Genomic DNA, 21624 nt, shown 5'->3' with positions numbered 1-21624 from the left:
AAAATACCAACTGTGCTTTGCAGAATTCGTAAGATGATTAATGGCCTGTTTCAACACACTTTCTGAAAGTCAGAGATAGCTATTTGAACAACACAAGACTGTGACAAGTACTGACACTGTCGAGACATGTTGAGAAAAGACAAATTTGTTAACAAGCTTAAAGTATTTCTGGTCTTTGTCATGTCTTGTTCATTTGTAAGTTTTAAGTTAGTGCAATGCAATTGAATCTTGGTCAGAAAATCATATAAATGTATTCAAAATGATACTAAAGTATTAACATCATTTCAAATGTTAAAACCCATATTAGAAGATAACTATTTATTAAAAATAAGATAGTTATGCAGTGAAATAAAAGTGGATTCAGACTAGTTCAATAGATTTTTTCTGGCAAGTCAACTGTATCTTAGGTCTGGTTGAAGCACATTAGACAGATATCAATTCTAGTTTATATCTTGACAGTTTAAATAACAATTAGCTTTAAGGCCATTACTTTATTTGCTCTTGGGATCTTGATAACATTGGCCAATCACTAGATGGCTTGAGGCCATTGAAAGTTATTCACATAGCTTACAAGTAACCAATTTCAATTGCGTTTTTAACTTGCCAGGGTGGGTTGAATTTAAGTGCTGTGAATTGGTGGTCTAATAAAACAAATCTAAAATTAAAGAAAAACTTTTAACTATTGTAAATCTAAATTAATTTAAAAAAATGCTAGACATGATCACCAAGTCAGGCCTCGTCTGTGGAGAGAGACAGGGTCAATGTTTCAGGACCATTCTGATGAAATGTCACTAACCTAAGACAATAACCCTGTTTTTCCTCTCTACAGATGCTGCCTTACCTGCTGCATATTGTCAACATGTTCTGTGTTAACTTTCTAGTTCAATAGCAGTTCCAGTCATGTTGAATTTAATTTGAATTATCACTGGGACCCTTCCAATCAGACACTGTAACCTGGGCAGAAGGCTTGGTAAATGTATGTAAAATGACTTTCTGCCAAAATTCTCCAACTAACTTCATGACATACAAAAAGTCCATTCACCACATTGAGCCTATTCTTGCTTTCAGAGTAATCCCATCAAATCAATTTTCCTACCTATTTGCTTGCAGTCTATGCTCTCTTACAATACCAATTGTTTGTGTAGAATTTGCACTGAGTTTGCACAGTGGCACAGCTAGGTTTGTTCTTGACTTTGGGTTCTGTCTGTGACCGTGTGCTTCAGTTTCCCCCCATTTCTCAAAGACAAGCAAGCAGTGGGTTAATTAGCCATTGTAAATAGCCTCCAGTGAGTGGTAGAATCCAGGGGGGAGAGGACATGAGGAGAATAAAATTAGATAAGAGTAAATTAATGCTTTGTGGTCAGCATTGACTTGGGCAGTCAAAAGACCTGTTTCCATGATGTATAACTCTATGACTTTTTCCACAGACTCTATGGCACTCCCCATTAGTTCTTATCCCTCCCACTTACACTAGAAGTAATTTGCAGTGACTAATTGACCCAACAAAACAGTACGTATTGAAATGTGGCGTGAAGTGAGGCTCCCAGGGGAGAAATTGCACAGTCACAAGGAGAGAATGCATGTTCCACACACAGAGCATGGAGGTTAGGATCTAATGGCTTCAACACTGTCCCATCCAAAGCTGTGGTAACTGATTTTTTGTGACTTTAACCATCCTAATGCTCATGCATTGTGTGATCAGATTACTTGCCTAACAACTCGAGTGAAGTCTAGTTTATTGTCATATACACAGTACATGGAGGTACAGGTACAATGAAAATCTTCCTTACAGCAGCATCACAGGCACTTAGATAATCACAGAGACAAAAATTAGACAAAAATTACACACCATTTCTAAAACAAAGAAGACTGTGCAAAGAAATGAGACATTAGTGCCAAATACAATTCCAGACAGTGGGAGCATTGTCTCATTGTCATTGCTTTTGTGTGGCTTTCATTGATTGCATGGAGCCCACCTGAGTTTGGTTGTCTCGTAAGAGATTTTAACAGCAGTTAAGTCTTCTAACCTATTGACAACACTTCGGCTTGCTGCTGTAACTGTAACTAGCACAAAATAAAGTTATCTTGGTTGATAAAGTATCAGCCTCTGAGTCTGAATTTCTGTCTCTGCTCATGCGCCAACCAAATGTTCAGGGATGTTTTATTTATTAATTTTATGGAGGATTTGAGCACCTGCCATTGATTTTCAGCCTCCAAGATGGATGCAGTCTGTGGCATCAAGAAGTAGGGCATTATTATTACCTGGAGCAACTCAGTGGGTCGGGCAGCATCTGTGGAAAGAATGGATAGGTACCATTTTGGCTTCAGACTGAAGACTAAAAAAACATCCCAACACAATACAACGTCTATCCATTCCTTCCACAGATACTGCCTGACCTGCTGGTTACTCTAGCGCTTTGTGTTTTAATCAAAATGAAAGCACCTGCAGTTTCTTGTATCACTACTATTATTATTATTTGTCCGCTCTCATAAAACAGTTGGTTGCTGGGTCTTTCTTGACTGCTGGACATTGCATACTTAAATGAATGAATGAATGAATGAATACTTTATTGTCACATGTGACCAGTCACAGTGAAATTTTTTGCTTGCATATTTAAGGTGTGCAATAGTTGCCACATAAAGGGCGCTTACAAAATATCCCGCGCCAGGTCCTCCTTTGTTCTTCCCCCCTCCCCGCAGTCCGCCCACGCCAGGTCCTCCATTGTTCTCCCTCCCCCTCACGACGGTCCCCCTATTCCGGGTTCTCCTTTGTTCTTTCCTCCTCTCTCACAGTGGTCCCATCACGCCATTGTTCTTCCACCCCCCTCACGGCGGTCCTCCATGCCGGTCCTTCTTTGTTCCTCCCCCAGCCTGCGGCGTCCTCACTCCCACGTGGTCCATCCTTGTCTGTCGATCGGCGCCCTGATTGACTGCCGCACTGACCTCTCCACTGTCACCGATCTTCCAGTGGATGATCCATCAATAACATTATATGCCTGGTTCAATTCAATCTCTCAAATATACACGTGAAATACTAATACCATTTTGAACCTACAAGAGCCCCCATGGTTTCCCCAAATGGATGTCAGTGCCAATGTGAATGTCTAGTTATTCATCATAAAATAGACCAGGAAGCAGAGTCTGGCTCCTGGTCAGTCCGGTTTGATGACATTCCTCTGAATGTTTAGTCACAATAGCTATCTAGGTTGGTGGTGATTTTAGGGAAACTTCTAGTTTCACCTTGAAGAAATAGTCACTGAAAATGGAAGGAAACATCCCCATGTTATTAGCAAGTAAGTCTGATTGATTTTTTTGCCCTCAATGTTTATGTTGTATGATACAAATTAGCTGATTTGCCAAAATTAGCAATTGCTCAATTGATGGAACTAATCACAGGCAGGTATGTAGCAAAAGGAACAACTGGCCTATTTAGCAGGGTATCATGCAACTCTTGGCAATTTAATAGTCAACCCTCTTGAGCATGCTGCTTGCAGACAACACGTAAACAAGAGTCATTAATTGTGCAGTAGGTCATCACAGTTGGGAGAACTGCTCCTTTCTAAAGGTACGTTTTCAAGAATGAGAACTCGAATCAGTGCGCAGCTCAGCATGGGGGAACCTCAAAGTTTCATTGTGGACATGGCAAAGTATTCCTTTTCTCTCAGTCCCCAAAAAGCATGAAAAAATAAGTTTACATTTATGTAGCTAACTCTGGCTGCCATCCCTGGTGGTTCGGGCTGTCACGGAAGCCATTGCTTACTTGCTCAGACTTCAATTTATGATAGCAAATGCCATTGTCAGAAGCTGATTTGGCTTTTTGGAAAGAACTCCACTGACAATTTAACATTGGCTATATTCATTTAGGAAAGAAATTGACACATTTCACAGTGGTAAATAACATTGTCCTTAATTATTTATATTAGTCCCGTTGTACTTTATAGATACATTCAAAGACATATGGTAGATAGTGGTTTTGTTTTGGGTCTGGCTGTATCAGGTTGGTTTGAGTCTGAAAGAGGGTCCTGACCCAAAACATCACTTATCCATGTTCTCCATAGATGCTGCCTAACCCACTCCAGCACTTTGCACCTTTGTTTGTAAATGAGCATCTGCAGTTACTTTTTGCTTCAGGTTAGTACTATTTGTTACAATGCTTTGTCATATGGTATGTATTTTATTCAAGTTATTAAGCATCAGAATAACTGGTATATTTCCAAGATACCATTAGGATTGAAGTACATTAGAAACTAATAAAATAATGGGGCATGCTGATAAGTTCTTACGGTATAATAGTCACAGGAGAAATATACATACTTGTTTCTTTACATCACTACTACATTATTGGAAACACAAGGAACTACAGATGCTAGAAACTGGACCAAGAAACAATCTTTATACATTTTATACTTTTTTGGTAGGCAGGTATAAATGCACATTTCTCAAATCAAGTAAATATTTACTCTTATGCAGATAATACAGAAGACATGGTAAAAAATACTTCAAATGATGCAGCATTGGGGTTTTTTTTCTCAGTTCTCTGAGGAAGTCCCAAATGTGATATAATTGAGATTGAACTGGAGAGTTATTTGTCGTTGCAACAGCAGGGATGGTGCTCAAAACCTGAACTATTTGTGGAAGTTTGGAGCAGTGTGATTTCCATCTGGTAAACAAAGTTTTCTTTCTTAGTGTAATACCATTGTATGGTAATAGAAAATTGACTTAACTTTATGTCCAGAAGCTAAAATAAATTGGAATCAATATTGTATTAATTGCAGCTAACTAATTGCGAACCACACAAAGTGGTCTGTCAAGTAAACAAATACAGATGATGAACTGAAACATCTCACCTTTGCCCATTCGTTATAGGTAAAGTCAAACCTGCAAAACAAAAAAAACCATAATCAGGCTTTAGCCCTGAGAGCTAAATCTAACTTTCTCTAGAAAACATCCGTTGAACACAGCAGGTAGTCCAATAGTTAATTGTAAACATGGTACAATGATTTACCTTTGTTTATCTTTGACTATGTGCATCTCAGGAAAATACAATGTTACAGATTGTTAATGCTTTTTGTAGCCCAACAGAATATTTACATCAGTTCTGCTAATGGTTTCAAAAGAATGAGAATGAGAGAGTTGGAACTAGAATTCTGTAGCCATATCTCTGATATGTGCTTCTACTGAATGTGGCTATTCACAGCAACTAAGGGCTTGGTGAATATACATATAAATACAGTCAGGAAAAGGAAAAGCTGAAAAATGTCAGATTAAACGTACATAAACATTGCAGGGCGTTGCACAGGCAGGGTTGGGAGGAACATGATATTCAATTTCTGCATTTATCAGCTCACAAGCATTTTTAATAACATTTTTGTCTGATGAAATTTGAAGATACCATCAAGATCTACTCAATGCCTTTTAATTTAGAAGGGGAAGAGTCAAGGTTATGGTACCTCAATGGGAAGGATATTGTCCTGATTTGCAGATGGTGAAGGGTGCTGGACTGTAAGTGCTGAGTGTTGAAACATTTGTGAACAGAGACAGCTTGGTGAAGGAGAAAGATCCTTCAGTTTTTTTTCCCAGCAATGTCATCTCGTTAATCTAAAACATCTGATTGAATCAAATGACTGACCTACATGAAATCATAAAATGCCATGGCATTGACATCGCCACCAAGGAATAAAGATATTTCAGTTTATGATATAAAAGTGCATTTTAGGGGATGGGAGGTAAGCTACGTTTTTTCTTTTTTTAATAATTTATTTCTACTTCATTTATTTTTTCATCTCGTCTGAATCCTGAGTGATTGAGAGAACCAGTGTATGTTACTACTGTAGGATTCTGTGGATACCTTTTGCTGCCAGGACGTATTTAGCATCACCTGGATGGGATAACCTTCCACAATTTACTTTCCTTTGCAGGGAAATGTTGCAATCCCTGTTCAATCCGACAGTTGAATGTGTGCCCACCACTGCTCTGTAGCTCTGAATTGTCAATACCGAGGCTCATTAATCACTAAATAACTTAATCACTAAATAACCATGGGACTGCAAAGTTGATAATGATGCTAATGTTCAGGAAATATTAAGCGAGAGTCATACAGCATGGAAACAGGCCCTTCTGCCCTTCTCATCTATGCTGACCAAATGTCCATCTACATTAGTTCTGTTTGCCTGCGTTTGACTTATCTATATACTAAAACTCTAATTTGTTCGCTTGTTCCTGAACTACAGCCAAAACGGTACACGATAGCGTGACAATTTTAGGCCCACCTTATTCACCGTTGTCCTGTGGTCCTATGGAAGACGTTTAATTGAAATCGGCGTTATATTTTTAAAGTTATTCACATTTTAAAGTTTAAAAAATACCCACCACCCTCAGTATGAAAAAGCTCCACGCAGGTTCCTATTAAATCTTTCCCCTCTCATCTTAAACCTTTGCCCTCTAGTTCTTAATTCCCTAACCCTGGGAAAGAGACAATGTGCATTCACTCTATCAATTCCCCTCTTGATTTTCTACACAACAATAAGATCATCCTTCAATCTTCTGTGTTCCAATTAAAATCCTAGCTGGCCCAATTTCTCCCCATAGCTCAGCCCATCAGCTCCTGGCCACTTCATTGTAAATCTTCTGTGTACTTTTTCCATCTTAATGGCATCTTTCCTATAGTAGGATGACCAAAAGTGAACACAATACTCCAGGTGCGGCCTCATCACTGTCCAGTACAACTGTATCATAATGTCCCAACATTGAAAAGTTATATTCCCCTGACTTACTCAACACCCTACCTATCCACAATGCTACTTACAGGGAACTATGTACCCATAGTGCTCTCTGCTATACAACATTCCTAGAGCTCTACCATTCAGTCTGAAGGCCCTGGCCTATTTCACTTCCCATAAATGCAACACCTCATACATATCTGAATTAAACTCCATTAGCCATTACTCGGTCCACTTGTCTAGCTGATCAAGATGCAGTGGTAATTCTTGATAACCATCTTCACCCTACCATACCACCTATTTACCACCTTGCAACTTACTAATCATGCCTTATACTTTCTCATCCAAACAAACAAACGAGAGTTTTAGTATATAGATGGACTAAAATCAGGCAGGTGGGACTAGTGTAGGCGGGCATGTTGGTCGGCGTGGGAACGTTGGGCCAAAGGGCCAGTTTCCACACTGTATGGCTCCATGACTATAAAAAGAATATCTTTTGACAGGTAAGTTACATAGAAACATAGAAAATAGGTGTAGGAGGAGGCCATTCAGCCCTTCGAGCCAGCACCGCCATTCATTGTGATCATGGCTGATCGTCCCCAATCAATAACCTGTGCCTGCCTTCTCCCCATATCCCTTGATTCCATTTGCCCCTAGAGCTCTATCCAACTCTATCTTAGATCCATCCAGTGATTTGGCCTCCACTGCCCTCTGTGGCAGAGAATTCCACAAATTCACTACTCTCTGAGTGAAAAAGTTTTTTCTCATCTCAGTTTTAAATGGCCTCCCCTTTATTCTAAGACTTTGGCCCTTGGTTCTGGACTCGCCCAACATTGGGAACATTTTCCCTGCATCTAGCTTGTCCAGTCCTTTTATAATTTTATATGTTTCTATAAGATTCCCTCTCATCCTTCTAAACTCTAGTGAATACAAGCCTAGTCTTTTCAATCTTTCTCATATGACAGTCCCGCCATCCCAGGGATCAATCTCATGAATCTACGCTGCATTGCCTCAATTACAAGGATGTCCTTCCTCAAATTAGGAGACCAAAACTGTACACAATACTCCAGACGTGGTCTTACCAGGGCCTTATACAATTGCAGAAGAACCTCTTTACACCTATACTGAAATCCTCTTGTTATGAAGGCCAACATTCCATTAGCTTTCTGCACTGTCTGCTGTACCTGCACGCCAACTTTCAGTGACTGGTGTACAAGGACACTCAGGTCTCGCTGCACCTCCCCCTTACCTAACCTAACACCATTGAGATAATAATCTGCCTCCTTGTTTTTGCCGCCAAAGTGGATAACCTCACATTTATCTATATTATACTGCATCTGCCACGCATCTGCCCACTCACTCAACCTGTCCAGGCACCCTGCAACCTCCTAACATCCTCTTCACAGTTTACACTGCCACCCAGCATTGTGTCCTGCAAACTTGCTAGTGTTGCTTCTAATTCCCTCTTCCAAATCATTAATATATGTGGTAAACAGTTACGGCCCCAACACCGAGCCTTGCGGCACTCCACTCGCCACTGCCTGCCATTCTGAAAAGGACCCGTTTACTCCTACTTTTTGCTTCCTGTCTGCCAACCAATTCTCTATCCATGTCAACACCCTACCCCCAATACCATGTGCTCTAATTTTAGTCACCAATCTCCCATGCAGGCTCTGCTTTTAGCACCATTGTGCCAGAGCTACTACACTACAAACTCTCCCAGCTGACTGTGCCTGAACCCCTCTGTCAGTGGATCATCAACTTCCTGACGGACAGGAAGCAGCATGTGAGGCTGGGAAAGCACATCATGGACCCGCAGACCCTCAGCATAGGAGCACCGCAAGGCTGCGTACTCTCCCCTCTCCTTTACTCTCTCTACACCAACGACTGCACCTCCACAGACTCCTCTGTCAAGCTCCTCAAGTTTGTGGATGACACTACCCTGATTGGACTGATCCAGGATGGGGAGGAATCTGCCTACAGATGGGAAGTGACACTGCTGGCGTCCTGGTGCCATTGCAACAACCTGGAGCTCAATGCTCTCAAGACAGTGGAACTAATTGTAGACTTTCAAAGAGATCCCCCTCTGCTTCCCCCACTCACCATCAACAACACCATAGTCACATCTGTGGAGTCATTTAAGTTCCTTGGAACCATCATCTCCAGGGACCTTAAATGGGGGGCCACCATCAACTCCACAGTCAAAAAGGCCCAACAGAGGATGTACTTCCTGCGGCAACTGAAGAAACACAATCTGCCACAGGCATTGATGGTCCATTTCTATACTGCTATCATTGAGTCCGTCCTCACCTTGTCCATCATGGTCTGGTTTGGCTCAGCCACCAAGCACGACATCCGGAGGCTGCAACGGATCGTTCGCACAGCTGAGAAGGTTGTTGGCTGCAAACATCCCCCCATTGACGAACTGTACACTGCAAGGGCCAGGAAGCAAGTGGGCAAGATCATCTCTGTCCCCTCTCACCCTGGCCACAAACTCTTTGAAGCACTTCCTTCTGGAAGGTAACTCCGGACTGTCAAAACACAGCCAGACATAAAAACCGCTTTTTTCCCCACGAGTGATAGTTCTACTCAATAACCAGTCTGTAGTCTCTTTTTTGGTCTGGTTTATTTTCACCATTTTATGTTTAGACCGCAATGGTGTATCCTTATTGTTTTGATATGTTTATGCTTTATTCTTAATTGTTAACTGTATGGTTGTGTTGTCATTTGTGAGCGGAGCACCAAGGCACATTCCTTGTATATGCATACTTGGCCAATAAACTTATTCATTCATTCATTCATTCATTCATTCATTCAAAAGCTTTCTGAAAGTCTAGATACACTACATCCACTGGCTCCCCTTCATCCATTTTACTTGTCACATCCTCAAAAAATTCCAGAAGATTAGTCAAGCATGATTTCCCTTTTATAAATCCATGCTGACTTGGACTTATCCTTTTACTGCTATCCAAATGCACCATTATTACCTCGTTAATAATTGACTCCAGCATCTTTCCCACCACCAAAGTCAGGCTAACTGGTCTGTAATTCCCCGTTTTCTCTCTCGCTCCTTTCTTGAAAAGTGTGATAACATTAGCTATCCTCCAATCCACAGGAACTGATCCTGAATCTATTGAACATTGGAAAATTATCACCAATGCGTCCATTATTTCTAGAGCCACCTCCTTGAGGACCCTGGGATGCAGATCTTCAGGCCCAGGGGATTATCATCCTTCAGTCCCATTAGTCTACCCAATACTATTTCTTGCCTAATTAAAATTTCTTTTAGTTCCTCTGTCCTCCAGTACATCTGGGAGATTGTTTATGTCTTCCTTAGTGAAGACAGGTCTGAAGTACCTGTTCAACTCTTCTGCCATTTCCTTGTTACCCATAATAATTTCACCCGTGTCTGCCTTCAAAGGACCCACATTTGACTTTGCTACTCTTTTTCTCTTAACATATCTAAAGAAGCTTTTATTGTTCTTCTTTATATTCTTGGCCAGCTTCCCCTCGTACTTCATCTTTTCAGCCTGTATTGCCTGTTTTGTTACCTTTTGTTGTCCTATGAAAGTTTCCCAATCCTCTGGCTTCCGGCTACTCTTTGCTGTGTTATATATCTTTTCTTTTAGTTTTATTCCATCCCTAGCTTCCCTTGTCAGGCACAGTTGCCTCCTACTTCCTTTAGAATCTTTCTTCCTTTTTGGAATGAAATGATCCTGCGTCTTCCGGATTATGCCCAGAAATTCCTGCCATTACTGTTCCACTGTCATTCCTGCTAGGATCCCTTTCCAGTCTACCTTGGCCAGCTCCTCTCTCATGCCTTCATAGTCCCCTTTGTTCAATTGCAACACTGACACTTCCGACTTAACCTTCTTCTTCTGAAATTGCAGATGAAAACTAATCATATTATGATCACTACCTCCTTTACCTCGAGTTCTCTTATCAAATCTGGTTCATTGGACAACACTAAATCCAGAATTGCCTTTTCTCTGGTGGATTCCATTACAAGCTGCTCTAAGAATCCATCTCGGAGGCACTCTACAAACTCTCTTTCTTTCTTGTGTTATTGTGTTTGTTTGATTTAAGATAAATAATTTTATTGGGTGTTTAGTTATATTGGGTGATTTAGTTTATATGAATCAGATGAAAAGTGATTCTCAATTTAGAAGCAACATTTATTAGCATTGACAATCACTCCATTTTTTTTTAAAGTGTTGGGATAACACTTAAAAATAAATGTAGTTTCAGTTATTCAGATACATTAAAAATATTCTGCTGCAACATCTGGCAATCAACATTGCATATTTCAGTTTTTTGCACAGTTAAAATGAACAATCAAAGCACAACTGCAATAATTATACTTATGCCAATTAAACAAACAGATTGGGCAATTGACCCCTTCATGTTGGCAGAACTAGTTGGTATATGACAACTATTTTTCCCAAAAGGTGGACATGAGGATTTCTAATTATGAAAGTCACAGCCAGTAAGACCTTAATATCAAGAAATGCCATCCGTTTTCAGCACTTCAGCAGCAGTTGTAGTGACCAGGGGGTATCAACATCTGCCATTTATGCTAAAGCAAAGATTTGTGTAAACCTCTGGACAGTGTCAACACTAAGCAGCACAGGTTGCAAGTTGAGTTGGTATATAATTGGGTTTAGGAACTTGAAAGTTTATCTTAATTCTATTATTGTCTGCTAGGTTTGGAGATGGGCCCAAGACCTAATTTCTGCAGGGATATGCATTCCAATTTCTAGTTCCAGCCATTGTTGGTCAGGTCAGCTCGATTTATGGACTTTCCATTTGCAGTTATACATTTGTACAAGACTTGGAGCTGGTCATCTCTGAAGGTGAATGTTAAAAAGGTCAATGTTAATATCTCCCTTCAGTCTTCCTTGTGAGTGGGTGGTCCAATTTCACTCAGATGAACTGTGCAGCTTTTGGAGGTTTTTTGGAGATACAGAGGGTGTGGTTGCTGCAATATTCCAAGATCTGGTGGAACAGTTCCATACTCCAATCAGTCCCAACTGTGCTAATTGGCTAAAACTTTGTTCTTTGTGTATAACATAATGTCATCATAAAAATATTTCATTTAGGAAAGTATTCTGATTCATTATAACTCTGAGTTCTAGTAATCCAGCAAAACAATAAATGAATTCCTGACATTTCTGCGTATGACAAATGGTATCAAACAATTCAATTTATATAAAATGTACTTATAAATTATTATTATTTATCCATGCAACTTTGTTCTGGAAAATCACTATTTTAACTTACTACAGTCAGATTAATCAGCCTTAGCTAAGAAGCAAACATATTGAACGACTTCAGGCTGAAATGTCAAAGGATCCCGACCCAAACCATGTTCGCAGCATGACCCACTGAGTCACTCCAGCACTTTGTGTCTTTTTTTTTGTAAACCAGCATCTGCTTTTCCTTGCTTGTACTCTCAATTTGCATTTTTGGTTACATCATAAATAATTCTGGGCTTTGATAAGTCTCACAGTATAAGCAAATGCTGGAAATCTGAAATATAAACAGAAAATGCTGGAAATATTCAGAAGTCAGTCAGCATCTGCAAAATGAAATGATTAATGTTTCAGATCCTGGACTCTTCGTTACAAGTGGGAAAGTAAGAAAACAGGTTAGTTTTATGCAGCAGATAAGGTGATGGAGGGATGGGTAGAACAAAGAGAATGGCTCTGATAAAGTGAGACCAAATTACTAAATGTGGCAGTTAAGTAACAGTTAAAATCCGAGTAAACTTTATTGTCTGTATTGCTAATGTCAAGATTGATGAGACATATACCCTACAGGCTAGAACATGCAAAAAAAAGGAAAAGCTAGGCCAGAAATGATGACAGGCAGAAATGGCCAGTTCTGATTCAGACAGAAAGAAAGAAAGAATGAGTTACCTAAAGTTAAAGAATTGGATATTGAGACATGCATCCAGATGGAAGATGGGTTGCTGCTCCTTAAGCTTGCCTTAGGCCTCCTGTAATAATGCAGAAGGCCACAGACAGATCAGAGTGGAGGTGGATGGTGAATTAAAGTAGCAAGCAACCAGAGGTCCAGGGTCACTTCTGTGGACTGACAGAGGTGCTCTGCAGAGTGATCACCCGCTCTGCATTTAGTTACTTCAGTATGAGGAGACCCCTTTGTGAACTGTTAATTCTACATGTTATTAGTGGCATTAATTCCTATATTTTTAAGTAAAATTATCACAATCCTGCAGTTTCTTGTTATGAAGCACAAGTATCAATGTGATGATTTTGAATGCAAACCAACAGTTCAGTAACTAAAACTGTTTAGAGAATTATATCACCCCAATTTAGTGTGTGCTATATTTGACTCTATCCCACACCATGGGTGTACATCTACTTGTAGTTTTTACTATGGTGAACATATATCAACCAGTTTTTCATGGATCACTAGGATTAAGGCAGCAGAGTGGGAACAGCTCCTAGAATATTCTAGGTAAGTGTGCTGATTCTTGAAGATTTCAGATATCTGTGCAAATGATACTGAAAAATCCCTACAAATATTCTCAGCCAAGCATGGAATGGAAACAAAAGGGACCTACAAATAAAATGGGAACAAGTTTTAAGGTATAAAAAAGGTGTGAGAGAAAATGGGGACATTTTATTGTCCCCCTCTCTCCATCCTGAAGTGGTAGCAGATGTAATGGAGAGAATAGGAATTATCATCAAACATATCACCTAGTGGAATAGCATTTGGATTACAACTATTGCCTAATTAAAACTGTACTTATATGTAGAGCTGAAATGTCAAGTATGTTATTTGTTTCTGAACAATTTCTAATAGGAATTATAACAGCACATCACACATCCCATTTTTATATGCAGTCATACAGCTAATCGTTCTCTATGTTATTCATGAACTTGTTTAAAGAGCACAAGGAATCTGTCATTTTGATACCTTTGGCTTTGCGGGTTTTCAAGATGCATGCATTTCCAAATTAATAGGTATTAATTTGCATGATGTGAACTGCATATGATAATATTACTACCAAATTCAAGCACATTCCACCAGCATTGTTATCAAATTCCCAAGCAATATGAAAATTATAACGGTATAATGCATAGAGAATAACCTTTTGTAACAAATTAAATGTAGTTCAAAAAGATTTGGAATCAAGATCCAGTAGTCTTTTATAAGGGACAGCTAGTAGTCTGAGGCTGTTAATCAAGAGAGCCAAATGACAATCATATTTAATGAAGATTAAATGTTACAATCATAGATAATGCAAATAAGATTTTTTTTTCATCAACAGCAATGAAACACAATAAACAATGTGGTCTCGACCCGAAACGTCACCCATTCCTTCTCTCCTGAGATGCTGCCTGACCTGCTGAGTTACTCCAGCATTTTGTGAATAAATCGATTTGTACCAGCATCTGCAGTTATTTTCTTAAACAATGTAATATGTATGTTTGGACAGATAACATGAGAGAATAAGTCATGAATACTGAATATCACAGTGGAGAGAAGTATTCACAACTTGGCTCTGCTTTATTTACACAATTTAATTCAAATATAATATTTAATTATGGTTATGTTTTATATGATTTTATGGCCAGAGATATGAAAAACGTGTTCCATGGTTTTCAGCAGTATGGGATTAATGCATGGCATTACCACCAGAGTTTGATCCAATTTTGTCATTATATTATTGGCTTCTCAAGCAAATGTGAGAAATTTGTAATGAGGAAATAAAATTACTTGAACATTCATTATGAAATAGCGTAAAAGAACAAATTTTGGCAGTGAAATTTATCCCTGCCCCTTACTGGGGTTGCTGCAAAGTATTATTTTATCACGCCTCATCGCTGTTTCTGCTGGGACAGGTTTGTTTGCTTTGGTTCTAAGATGGAAGTAGTAGAGGTACTTGCCATTATTTTGTTTCAGCTTTGGATCTTGAGCCTGGAGGAAAATAATTGGACTAATAGCAAAGTGGTTGTTTCAGGTCTCATTCCTCACCACCACCCACCACAAGCAAGGTCTGAAAAATGCAGGGATGTGAATGATGAAAATTATGATGAGCTGGTCGAAAGTCAGCTGAATATACCACCACCTCCCAAATTCAACACACAGATTTTTTTTGTGAAGATATGTGTCACAATTAAGTTATTCAGGGTAAAATGAAGTCAGCCTTGCTGATGTGCATTTGGAAGCTTCCCACAATGGCAAGGGGAGGCCAAGATTCATACATGAACAAACAACAACTTGGTTTAGATCCTTTGAAATGACGCCCAATTGACGCCTCAACCTCATCAAAGCAGACATGCAGAATAGTTGTGGAGAGAGAAATGGAATTGATGAAAATCAATTTATTCATGAATTCATCATTAACCATAGGCTTTTTCTCCATCCGCTTGATCCACTGAATAGTGCTCGTGCTAAGCTCAGACACGGCAGATCCAATGCCTGCCCATGTAAATCGAATGGTGCATTTATCTATTGTATTAGTTATTTAGAATAATTTTATATGAGTAAAAGATGGAGACAAACAGATTTAAAATAATTCTTCTGCAAAAAATGATTTGGTTCTTTTCATCAAATCTGGACAGTTCAGCCTAATTGTTCATCTTATGGAGTCTTTGTAAAAATTGTGGTTTATATTCAGTGAACTGTTTAATTATTCCTACAAACATATTTATCCTTTCATTCTAAATTAACGATTTAGATAGATAATCCAAATTTTAAAACATTGTATATAATGATTTCATATTGCAGGACTATTCCTTCAACTGTTCGCAAGTCACAGCAGCATTTATATAAAAGTATAAGATACTGTTAAATTCCACAGTTATCTCAACACTTTGGGAGTTTCATTAGTATAAGCCCCATTATGAAGTAAAGGGAAACAGCCTGTGCTCTTTTATGTGCAAATCATATCAGTAAGATGTGCTGTGATTCTGTATCTCTGTGGCATGCAGGTACTAAAGGTTGCAGCTTTACCTGAATCCAAATCTGCATTCAAATAGATGTTTTAGTGCAGAGTTGAAACAGTGGGATTTTCTCTGCAGTTACCTAAAAATTATGCTTTGAAATGAAAGCCTTTGAGTGACAGAGGTTTTTCTTGGTCCTTTTAAATTTCAAGCAAGTGACATGAAGGCATTTCTGTTTTACAGCAGGGTCTCAGAGACATTTCTTAACCCGGCTGTAGAATGCTGAGCTGGCATTGTCCCCACTTTAACAACAAATGGACATCACTCATCAATTACCATTTGACTCTGCTTTAATGTTTGCTCACGGGAAATGGGTGGGGAATAATAGCATTGAATGTGTCCATTCACAGTTTGGTTATGATGCATGTACAATGTTTGCATGCAGGTGGGAAAACTCGCTCCTATTCCATCTACTTTCTCCAAAGTGAAGTCATTTTTCCATCCCTTCTCTTAATGGTCAAAACATTAATGCAATTAATTGTCAAAATAATTTTTACTTTGAACGATAATACTCCCTGTAAGTGACGCTGGTTGCTTATGCAGATGCCAGTGATGGCTCATTTTTGCCATCTTTACTTCTAGTTAATATTCGGTAAAAGTTTGTATTTGCAGGTAGCATTTCCACCATGTTACGGAAAGGCATGTAAAATTCAAATTGGTCTGCTAGAAAGTGTTAAAATATGATCCAAGATAATTTTGATTTGGGTTTAATTGATCCACCGCAATACCAGAAACTGGGTACCTAAAAACAACTGTCACGTTATTTTCGATGACAATTTATCTTCATTACTGTGCGGTATAAATTTACCCACGCATTTTCAAATAAAACATCAAACTCACCAATAGAAAACAGCAGTTCAAGTGAATGTATCATGATTAATATTAATAGGCCTTAATAGGATTAATTTTCTTTTGAAATTAGATTTCACGAGGAGTGTCTTTAATTTTCTCCCCAAATCGCTGGGGTACCAAAACAAAAATCAAGAGCAAACGCTAGACATTGTTGCGCGCCCGAGGTTGCGGGGCACATGCAATTGCATTTCCAGGGTAGCATCTCTTCTGTGGTGGATTTTTGTGTCTGCCCCCCTCGCTGGACTGTTGTCTTACCCTCTGCAGCCTGCGCCCGCCTGTCTGCCCGCCCGCCCAGTTCGCTTGCACTGACTGCCTGCTCGCTTGCACTGCCTGCCTGCCTGGCTCTCGCTTGCTCGCTTGCACTGCCTGCCCGCCCCGCTTGCCTGCCTGGCTCTCTCGCTTGCTCTCACTTGCTCGGGGCTTGTGCGGCTCCGGAGTGCTGTGGGAATCCTGGGAGCTGGTGATGTCAGGCAGGCTGGGTCATTTGAAGGTTAGCAGCCTGGCTGGGGTTCAGAGAAAGTTCACTTGCATACATTAGGCAATGCAATCTTTTCACTGGGGCTGGGTTGACACAAGGAGTAGGAAGTAAAGACGGGCAAAGGCAGGACGAGCCACTCCAGGCAAACGGAGAGGGGTGGAAGGGGCCGCGTAGTTGTTGGGGGCGGCGGGTTAAAGTCGGGCCGGGCACCGGGCGACCTGAGCTGGTGGTGTACCCGGCCGGAGAGCGGTGGGCGTCGGCCGAGCAGAGCAGAGCGGAGCAGAGCGGTGCAGGGCAGGGGGGGCCGGAGGGGAGCATCTGACTCTCCCTCTCCACACCCACCAGCGACACCCCTCTTGCTCCAGTCGAGCGCCGCAAACTGCCTTGGGGGTGAAAATGGCAAATGATCATTTGGATCAGTGACAGGCTTTTAGCCGCGTTGTCTGTCATAATTCATGATTCTGCCTTTGGGAAAACAGCTTGACGTGCCAAGAAAAAGAGGGGAGGAAAAAGGAACAAAATATAAGGGCAGAGTTTTGATGGGAGTTCGGACAACTTTTTCTTTTGCAAATTTCCCCACACCTAGAGAGAGAGAGGAGAGACCTCTTTGACTTCGCAGGTTGTGGGCTCCAGCCTCTCGTCATGTTCGACTGCATGGATGTTCTCGCAGTCAGCCCTGGGCAAATGCTGGATTTCTACTCTCCGAGCCCGTCCTCTTGCATGCTCCAAGAGAAAGCTCTGACTGCCTGCTTCAATGGATTAACACACGGGGACTGGCAACAGAAGCCCAGCACTCAATGTAGGTTCTCTTTATCGTTATTGTTCATAATGCAAATGATAAACAATGTTGCATGTCCGTTTATTTTTCTTCTCCACTCTCTACCTTTCTGACATACAACCTCTTCTATTCCCTGCGCTGTACTCAGATTTTGCACTGGGGTTTTTTTAATCTGTTCTGATGGGCATCGGTGCTTTGCAGTGGATGGCAGGCAGGAGTCCTCTGTGACAGCAGTGAAAGTAACTGGATACTTTTGCCACTTCATCGCCGGTGTACGCATCTTTACATAGAGTGCCGAGGAATGCAGTTGGTAAACAGTGACACAAGCGTTAAGAGTAGAGTGAGAGAAAAAATGGAAATGAAACACTCACCCTCTCAATTTCTCCGTTTGAAGGTTGTGAGCAAGCCGGGATTTGAGGGGTTGCTCGGACTCTGGGTGGACAGTGTTTCCAATAAATCTCCATCAGTTCCTCCTTAGCTGTCTGTCTGCAGCAAGAAGAAAATTTACAGCGGTCCTTTTCCAAGTGTCACTTTCGTTTATTCATTTCCACCAGTTGTTATTTCCACCTTTAATGTAATCGCCTGAATGGTATTTCAGCACAATAAGTACACGTTTGGCTCTGTTCGCGGCGTGTGGGAGTTTTATTTTTTATTATTTTCATTGAGATGAAGTGGCTTTTCATGATCGTGCAACTTCCCTTGTAAACATCAAACATTGTTTTATGTTTTTAAAAAACAAATAACGTATTAATTGCTTTTCGAAGACAAAATAAAATAAAGACTTGACCTTATCAGAAACGACGTCGTTTCTGGTCTCGTAAACGGAAAATTGCAGATAGAAGATTAGTACAAAACAAATAATAGAAATCGTCAAACCACTAACATCACTTTAAGCGTGAGAAAATCGATTTTTAAAATTATTTCCCTTTTTAGCTCGGCTTTCCTTTGCTCAAGAGTGTTATTTTCGTTTTAGGCAGTTGCGCATAGCCTTAATAGACGAATGATACTTTCATTGTGCAAATTCCTCGCGTAATCATATCGAAGTATTGATCATTAGACTTTGCGATATTTTATGCCATGATATCCAAGCTATTGCGATTTTAATTTCACCCGCCAAAGCAAAGCCCCTCGTCGTCTTTAGAGTATTTTCGATTTCGTCCTGATTAAATTTTAATCTGTTTTAATGTAAATTGAGAAAACAAAATGTTATCATTTACGTAATATCTATAACATTCATGGAAAAGCTGGGCTGTTAAATAATGGTTTTATTGGAGCCACGCATGAGGAACAGCTATAGTACAAAAGCAGATTATAGAGGGTAAATCTGGAGGTAATATTGGCCCGGAATAACAGTGACCACAGACCTTAGTATTTCCTGGTCTGCTGTTCCTCATTAAGCACTTTGTGGCTCTGTGTTTATTAATGGCTAGCAGAGACTGCAGATTGATTCCATTGACCTGGCACATATCTGAAAACCTTTTTTTTCATTGTGCCAGTGTAATGAAAAGGAGATTGAGAGAGCTGACAATAGTAAGGTTTTAGTAATGTAATAATGTTGTAAGAGACACTTAAATTACCTGTTTGATGTACATTCAGCAATTTCGGCTGTTAAAGGAAAAAAAAATCAATCCATGGTACAGTAAATTGTCCCCTGTGTGCTGCTAACAGCTGTACACTGCTTTTCTTAAGCACTTTTCACTTCAAAGTTTTATGGGCAAATCTCAATGTCTTTGGGGTTTAATTAAGTTATTACAATGAAAACTGATGCAAATATAACTCAATTCCATTGCGGTTTTTAGTGCAGAAGCAGCCCTTGCTTATATTGTGAGGTTCCTCAGGTCAAGTTATTAATTCATTGCGCTTTTATAACTACTTAGCATGATTATTCACCTATTAAATGCTGTATATAACAAAGATGACAGTGGCATCTTATATAAATGAAATTCCATCTGTTCAGATTTAAGCAAACAAATGATGTTGCAGGGCTATCAAGCCATTGTACATTGCAGGCAAGACAACGTCAACTTTTTAATCTGCATTATTTTATCTATTCTGTTCCCTACAAACATTGTGATTTAATCATTAATTATTAAGAAGTCAATAGATTTTTTAAAAAGTTGTCCATAAGGAAGTTGTGCATTTTTGTCTCAGAACTTTTCAATGTTGCTCAGAATATCTCCACTAGGAGGTGTGTGAAACAGCCAAGGTGACACTCCCTCATTGTTGGTAGGTAAGTGTTTAATTTCTGCCCAATAACTTCCCTGAGTATCAAAGCTGAGATCAAGTAGTTAGCATTTATCTCACAGGCAGTTGACAGCTTATGGCTGGTGAATCCCTGATTTTGTCTGCTTGTGGCTTCAAAACAATGTTCTACATCAACTTGAAGTGCTTAAGAATAAGAGTGTTGCATTAGATTTAATTTTGTGACAGTATGTTTAAGTATTTAGTCTAACTATTTTTAACCATGTAAGAGGACATCCTGATTGATGTGGTTAACTTTGTCTATGGGTGCAGATGGGTAACAGTCATATAAGTCATGGTCGATAGATGAATTAAATTAAATGAGCATTCAGATTGATTGAATGAGATCCATGTTAAAGAAAAATATGGTTCCTAAATTGATAGTTATCCACCACTGATAATGAGCATTTTTTATGTTGAAGCGAGATGTTGAGCTGTTTTCAGTGCTGAGCTTCGTGTTCTGACATAAATCATTCATCATTGCTGTAATTAATACATGGAGCAATAATATTTCTATTCACTATTAGAACTTTTAAATCTTGATTATTTTTAAATTAAAGGAGCCAAGTCAAGACTGAAGTATCACTAATAAAGACATCCTATTTCTAACTTTAAAAAATCAAATATTATCTTGTTGAGTGTTTAAAAGCATTCAAACATATTCAGAGACTTGGTTTCTACACCAAGCATGTCAAAATGTATTTGAATAATCTGTTATATTTGTTGAGACTTAAAACCGCTTTGTAGTTCATCGTTTCATTTTGTTCATTTTAATAACTTTGATTAACATTGTAACATATTTGTACAGGCACATTAGTTTCAATGACCTTAACTATGTCATGACAAATGAAATAACAATTTAAGAATGCAAACTGAGATAAAAAGATTTCAAAACATAATCTTGAAATACATAAGCATTTAGCTTAGTTTAACAGATAATGTTTAAAGTTTATAGAACAGCTGTTTTCAACACTCAGTTTAATTCATCAGTTCATTGTTGTCACACTGACTGACAAATTGTTGGTTCCATGATTATAGGAACCTTAAAACAGAATGAGGAAGCAATTTCCAATGTTGTGTAATTGTAACAGCAACTTGGTATTCATCAATGCCAGATCCCACTGCACTTAATTTAGGATGTGCAATATCTTGTAATAGTACTTTGAAAGAAAGGCTTAATTAAGTAATGTAGCACTGGCTTTGCTCTAGCCGAAACGAGGCAGGATTAATGTAAGAAGTGATTGTCATGATTGACTCATTTTCTGTTCTGGCGTGCATGTGCTGTAATTATTAGTTAATATATCCAATAAGGCATGATCAATAAAGTTATGGAGTCGTGCAGCACAGAAACCAACCCTTTGGCTTGCCATGTCCATGCCAACTGTTGTACATAAATATATTATTTCCACTTACCTTGGTAAACTCAGGGTACTGATAGAGCATTGATATCTATATATTACTAAAACTTTTATCTTGTTTGTTCCCACGTTTGTTTGTTCTGTTTTGTTTGTTCCGTTTGTTTGTGGCGTTTGTTTGTGTCCGTTCATCCGGAAATATAGCCAAAACCGTACACGATAGCAC

General features: G+C 39.4%; 1 protein-coding gene and 1 long non-coding RNA gene across 6 annotated transcripts in view; one reads left to right on the top strand and one right to left on the bottom strand.

Moving 5' to 3' along the window:
- LOC144605617 (uncharacterized) overlaps positions 1–18320 on the bottom strand; it is an 89969-nt gene extending 71649 nt beyond the window's left edge. The window contains exons 1-2 of the long non-coding RNA XR_013548880.1: positions 18174–18320; positions 4848–4878 (exon numbers count right to left, since the gene is read on the bottom strand). This is a non-coding gene — a long non-coding RNA (uncharacterized LOC144605617). The remainder of the gene's footprint in view (positions 1–4847; positions 4879–18173) is intronic.
- Positions 1–21624, top strand: part of LOC144605587 (retinoic acid receptor beta-like) — a 405202-nt gene that overhangs the window by 210310 nt on the left and 173268 nt on the right. For 2 of the 5 annotated variants that reach the window (XM_078421045.1, XM_078421029.1), the window contains exon 1: positions 16995–17823. The exons of 2 other annotated variants lie outside the window; for them this stretch is intronic. In XM_078421045.1, the coding sequence (XP_078277171.1) occupies positions 17667–17823 (157 nt within the window). In that variant the 5' untranslated portion in view covers positions 16995–17666. Of the gene's footprint in view, positions 1–16994; positions 17824–21624 lie in introns of those variants that run through there. One more of the 5 variants, XM_078421055.1, reaches the window with a different exon arrangement.

This window comes from Rhinoraja longicauda, chromosome 2, assembly GCF_053455715.1.
Source record: "Rhinoraja longicauda isolate Sanriku21f chromosome 2, sRhiLon1.1, whole genome shotgun sequence".
Taxonomy (NCBI): Eukaryota; Metazoa; Chordata; class Chondrichthyes; order Rajiformes; family Arhynchobatidae; genus Rhinoraja; species Rhinoraja longicauda.
This window is presented reverse-complemented; position numbering and strand designations above follow the sequence as displayed.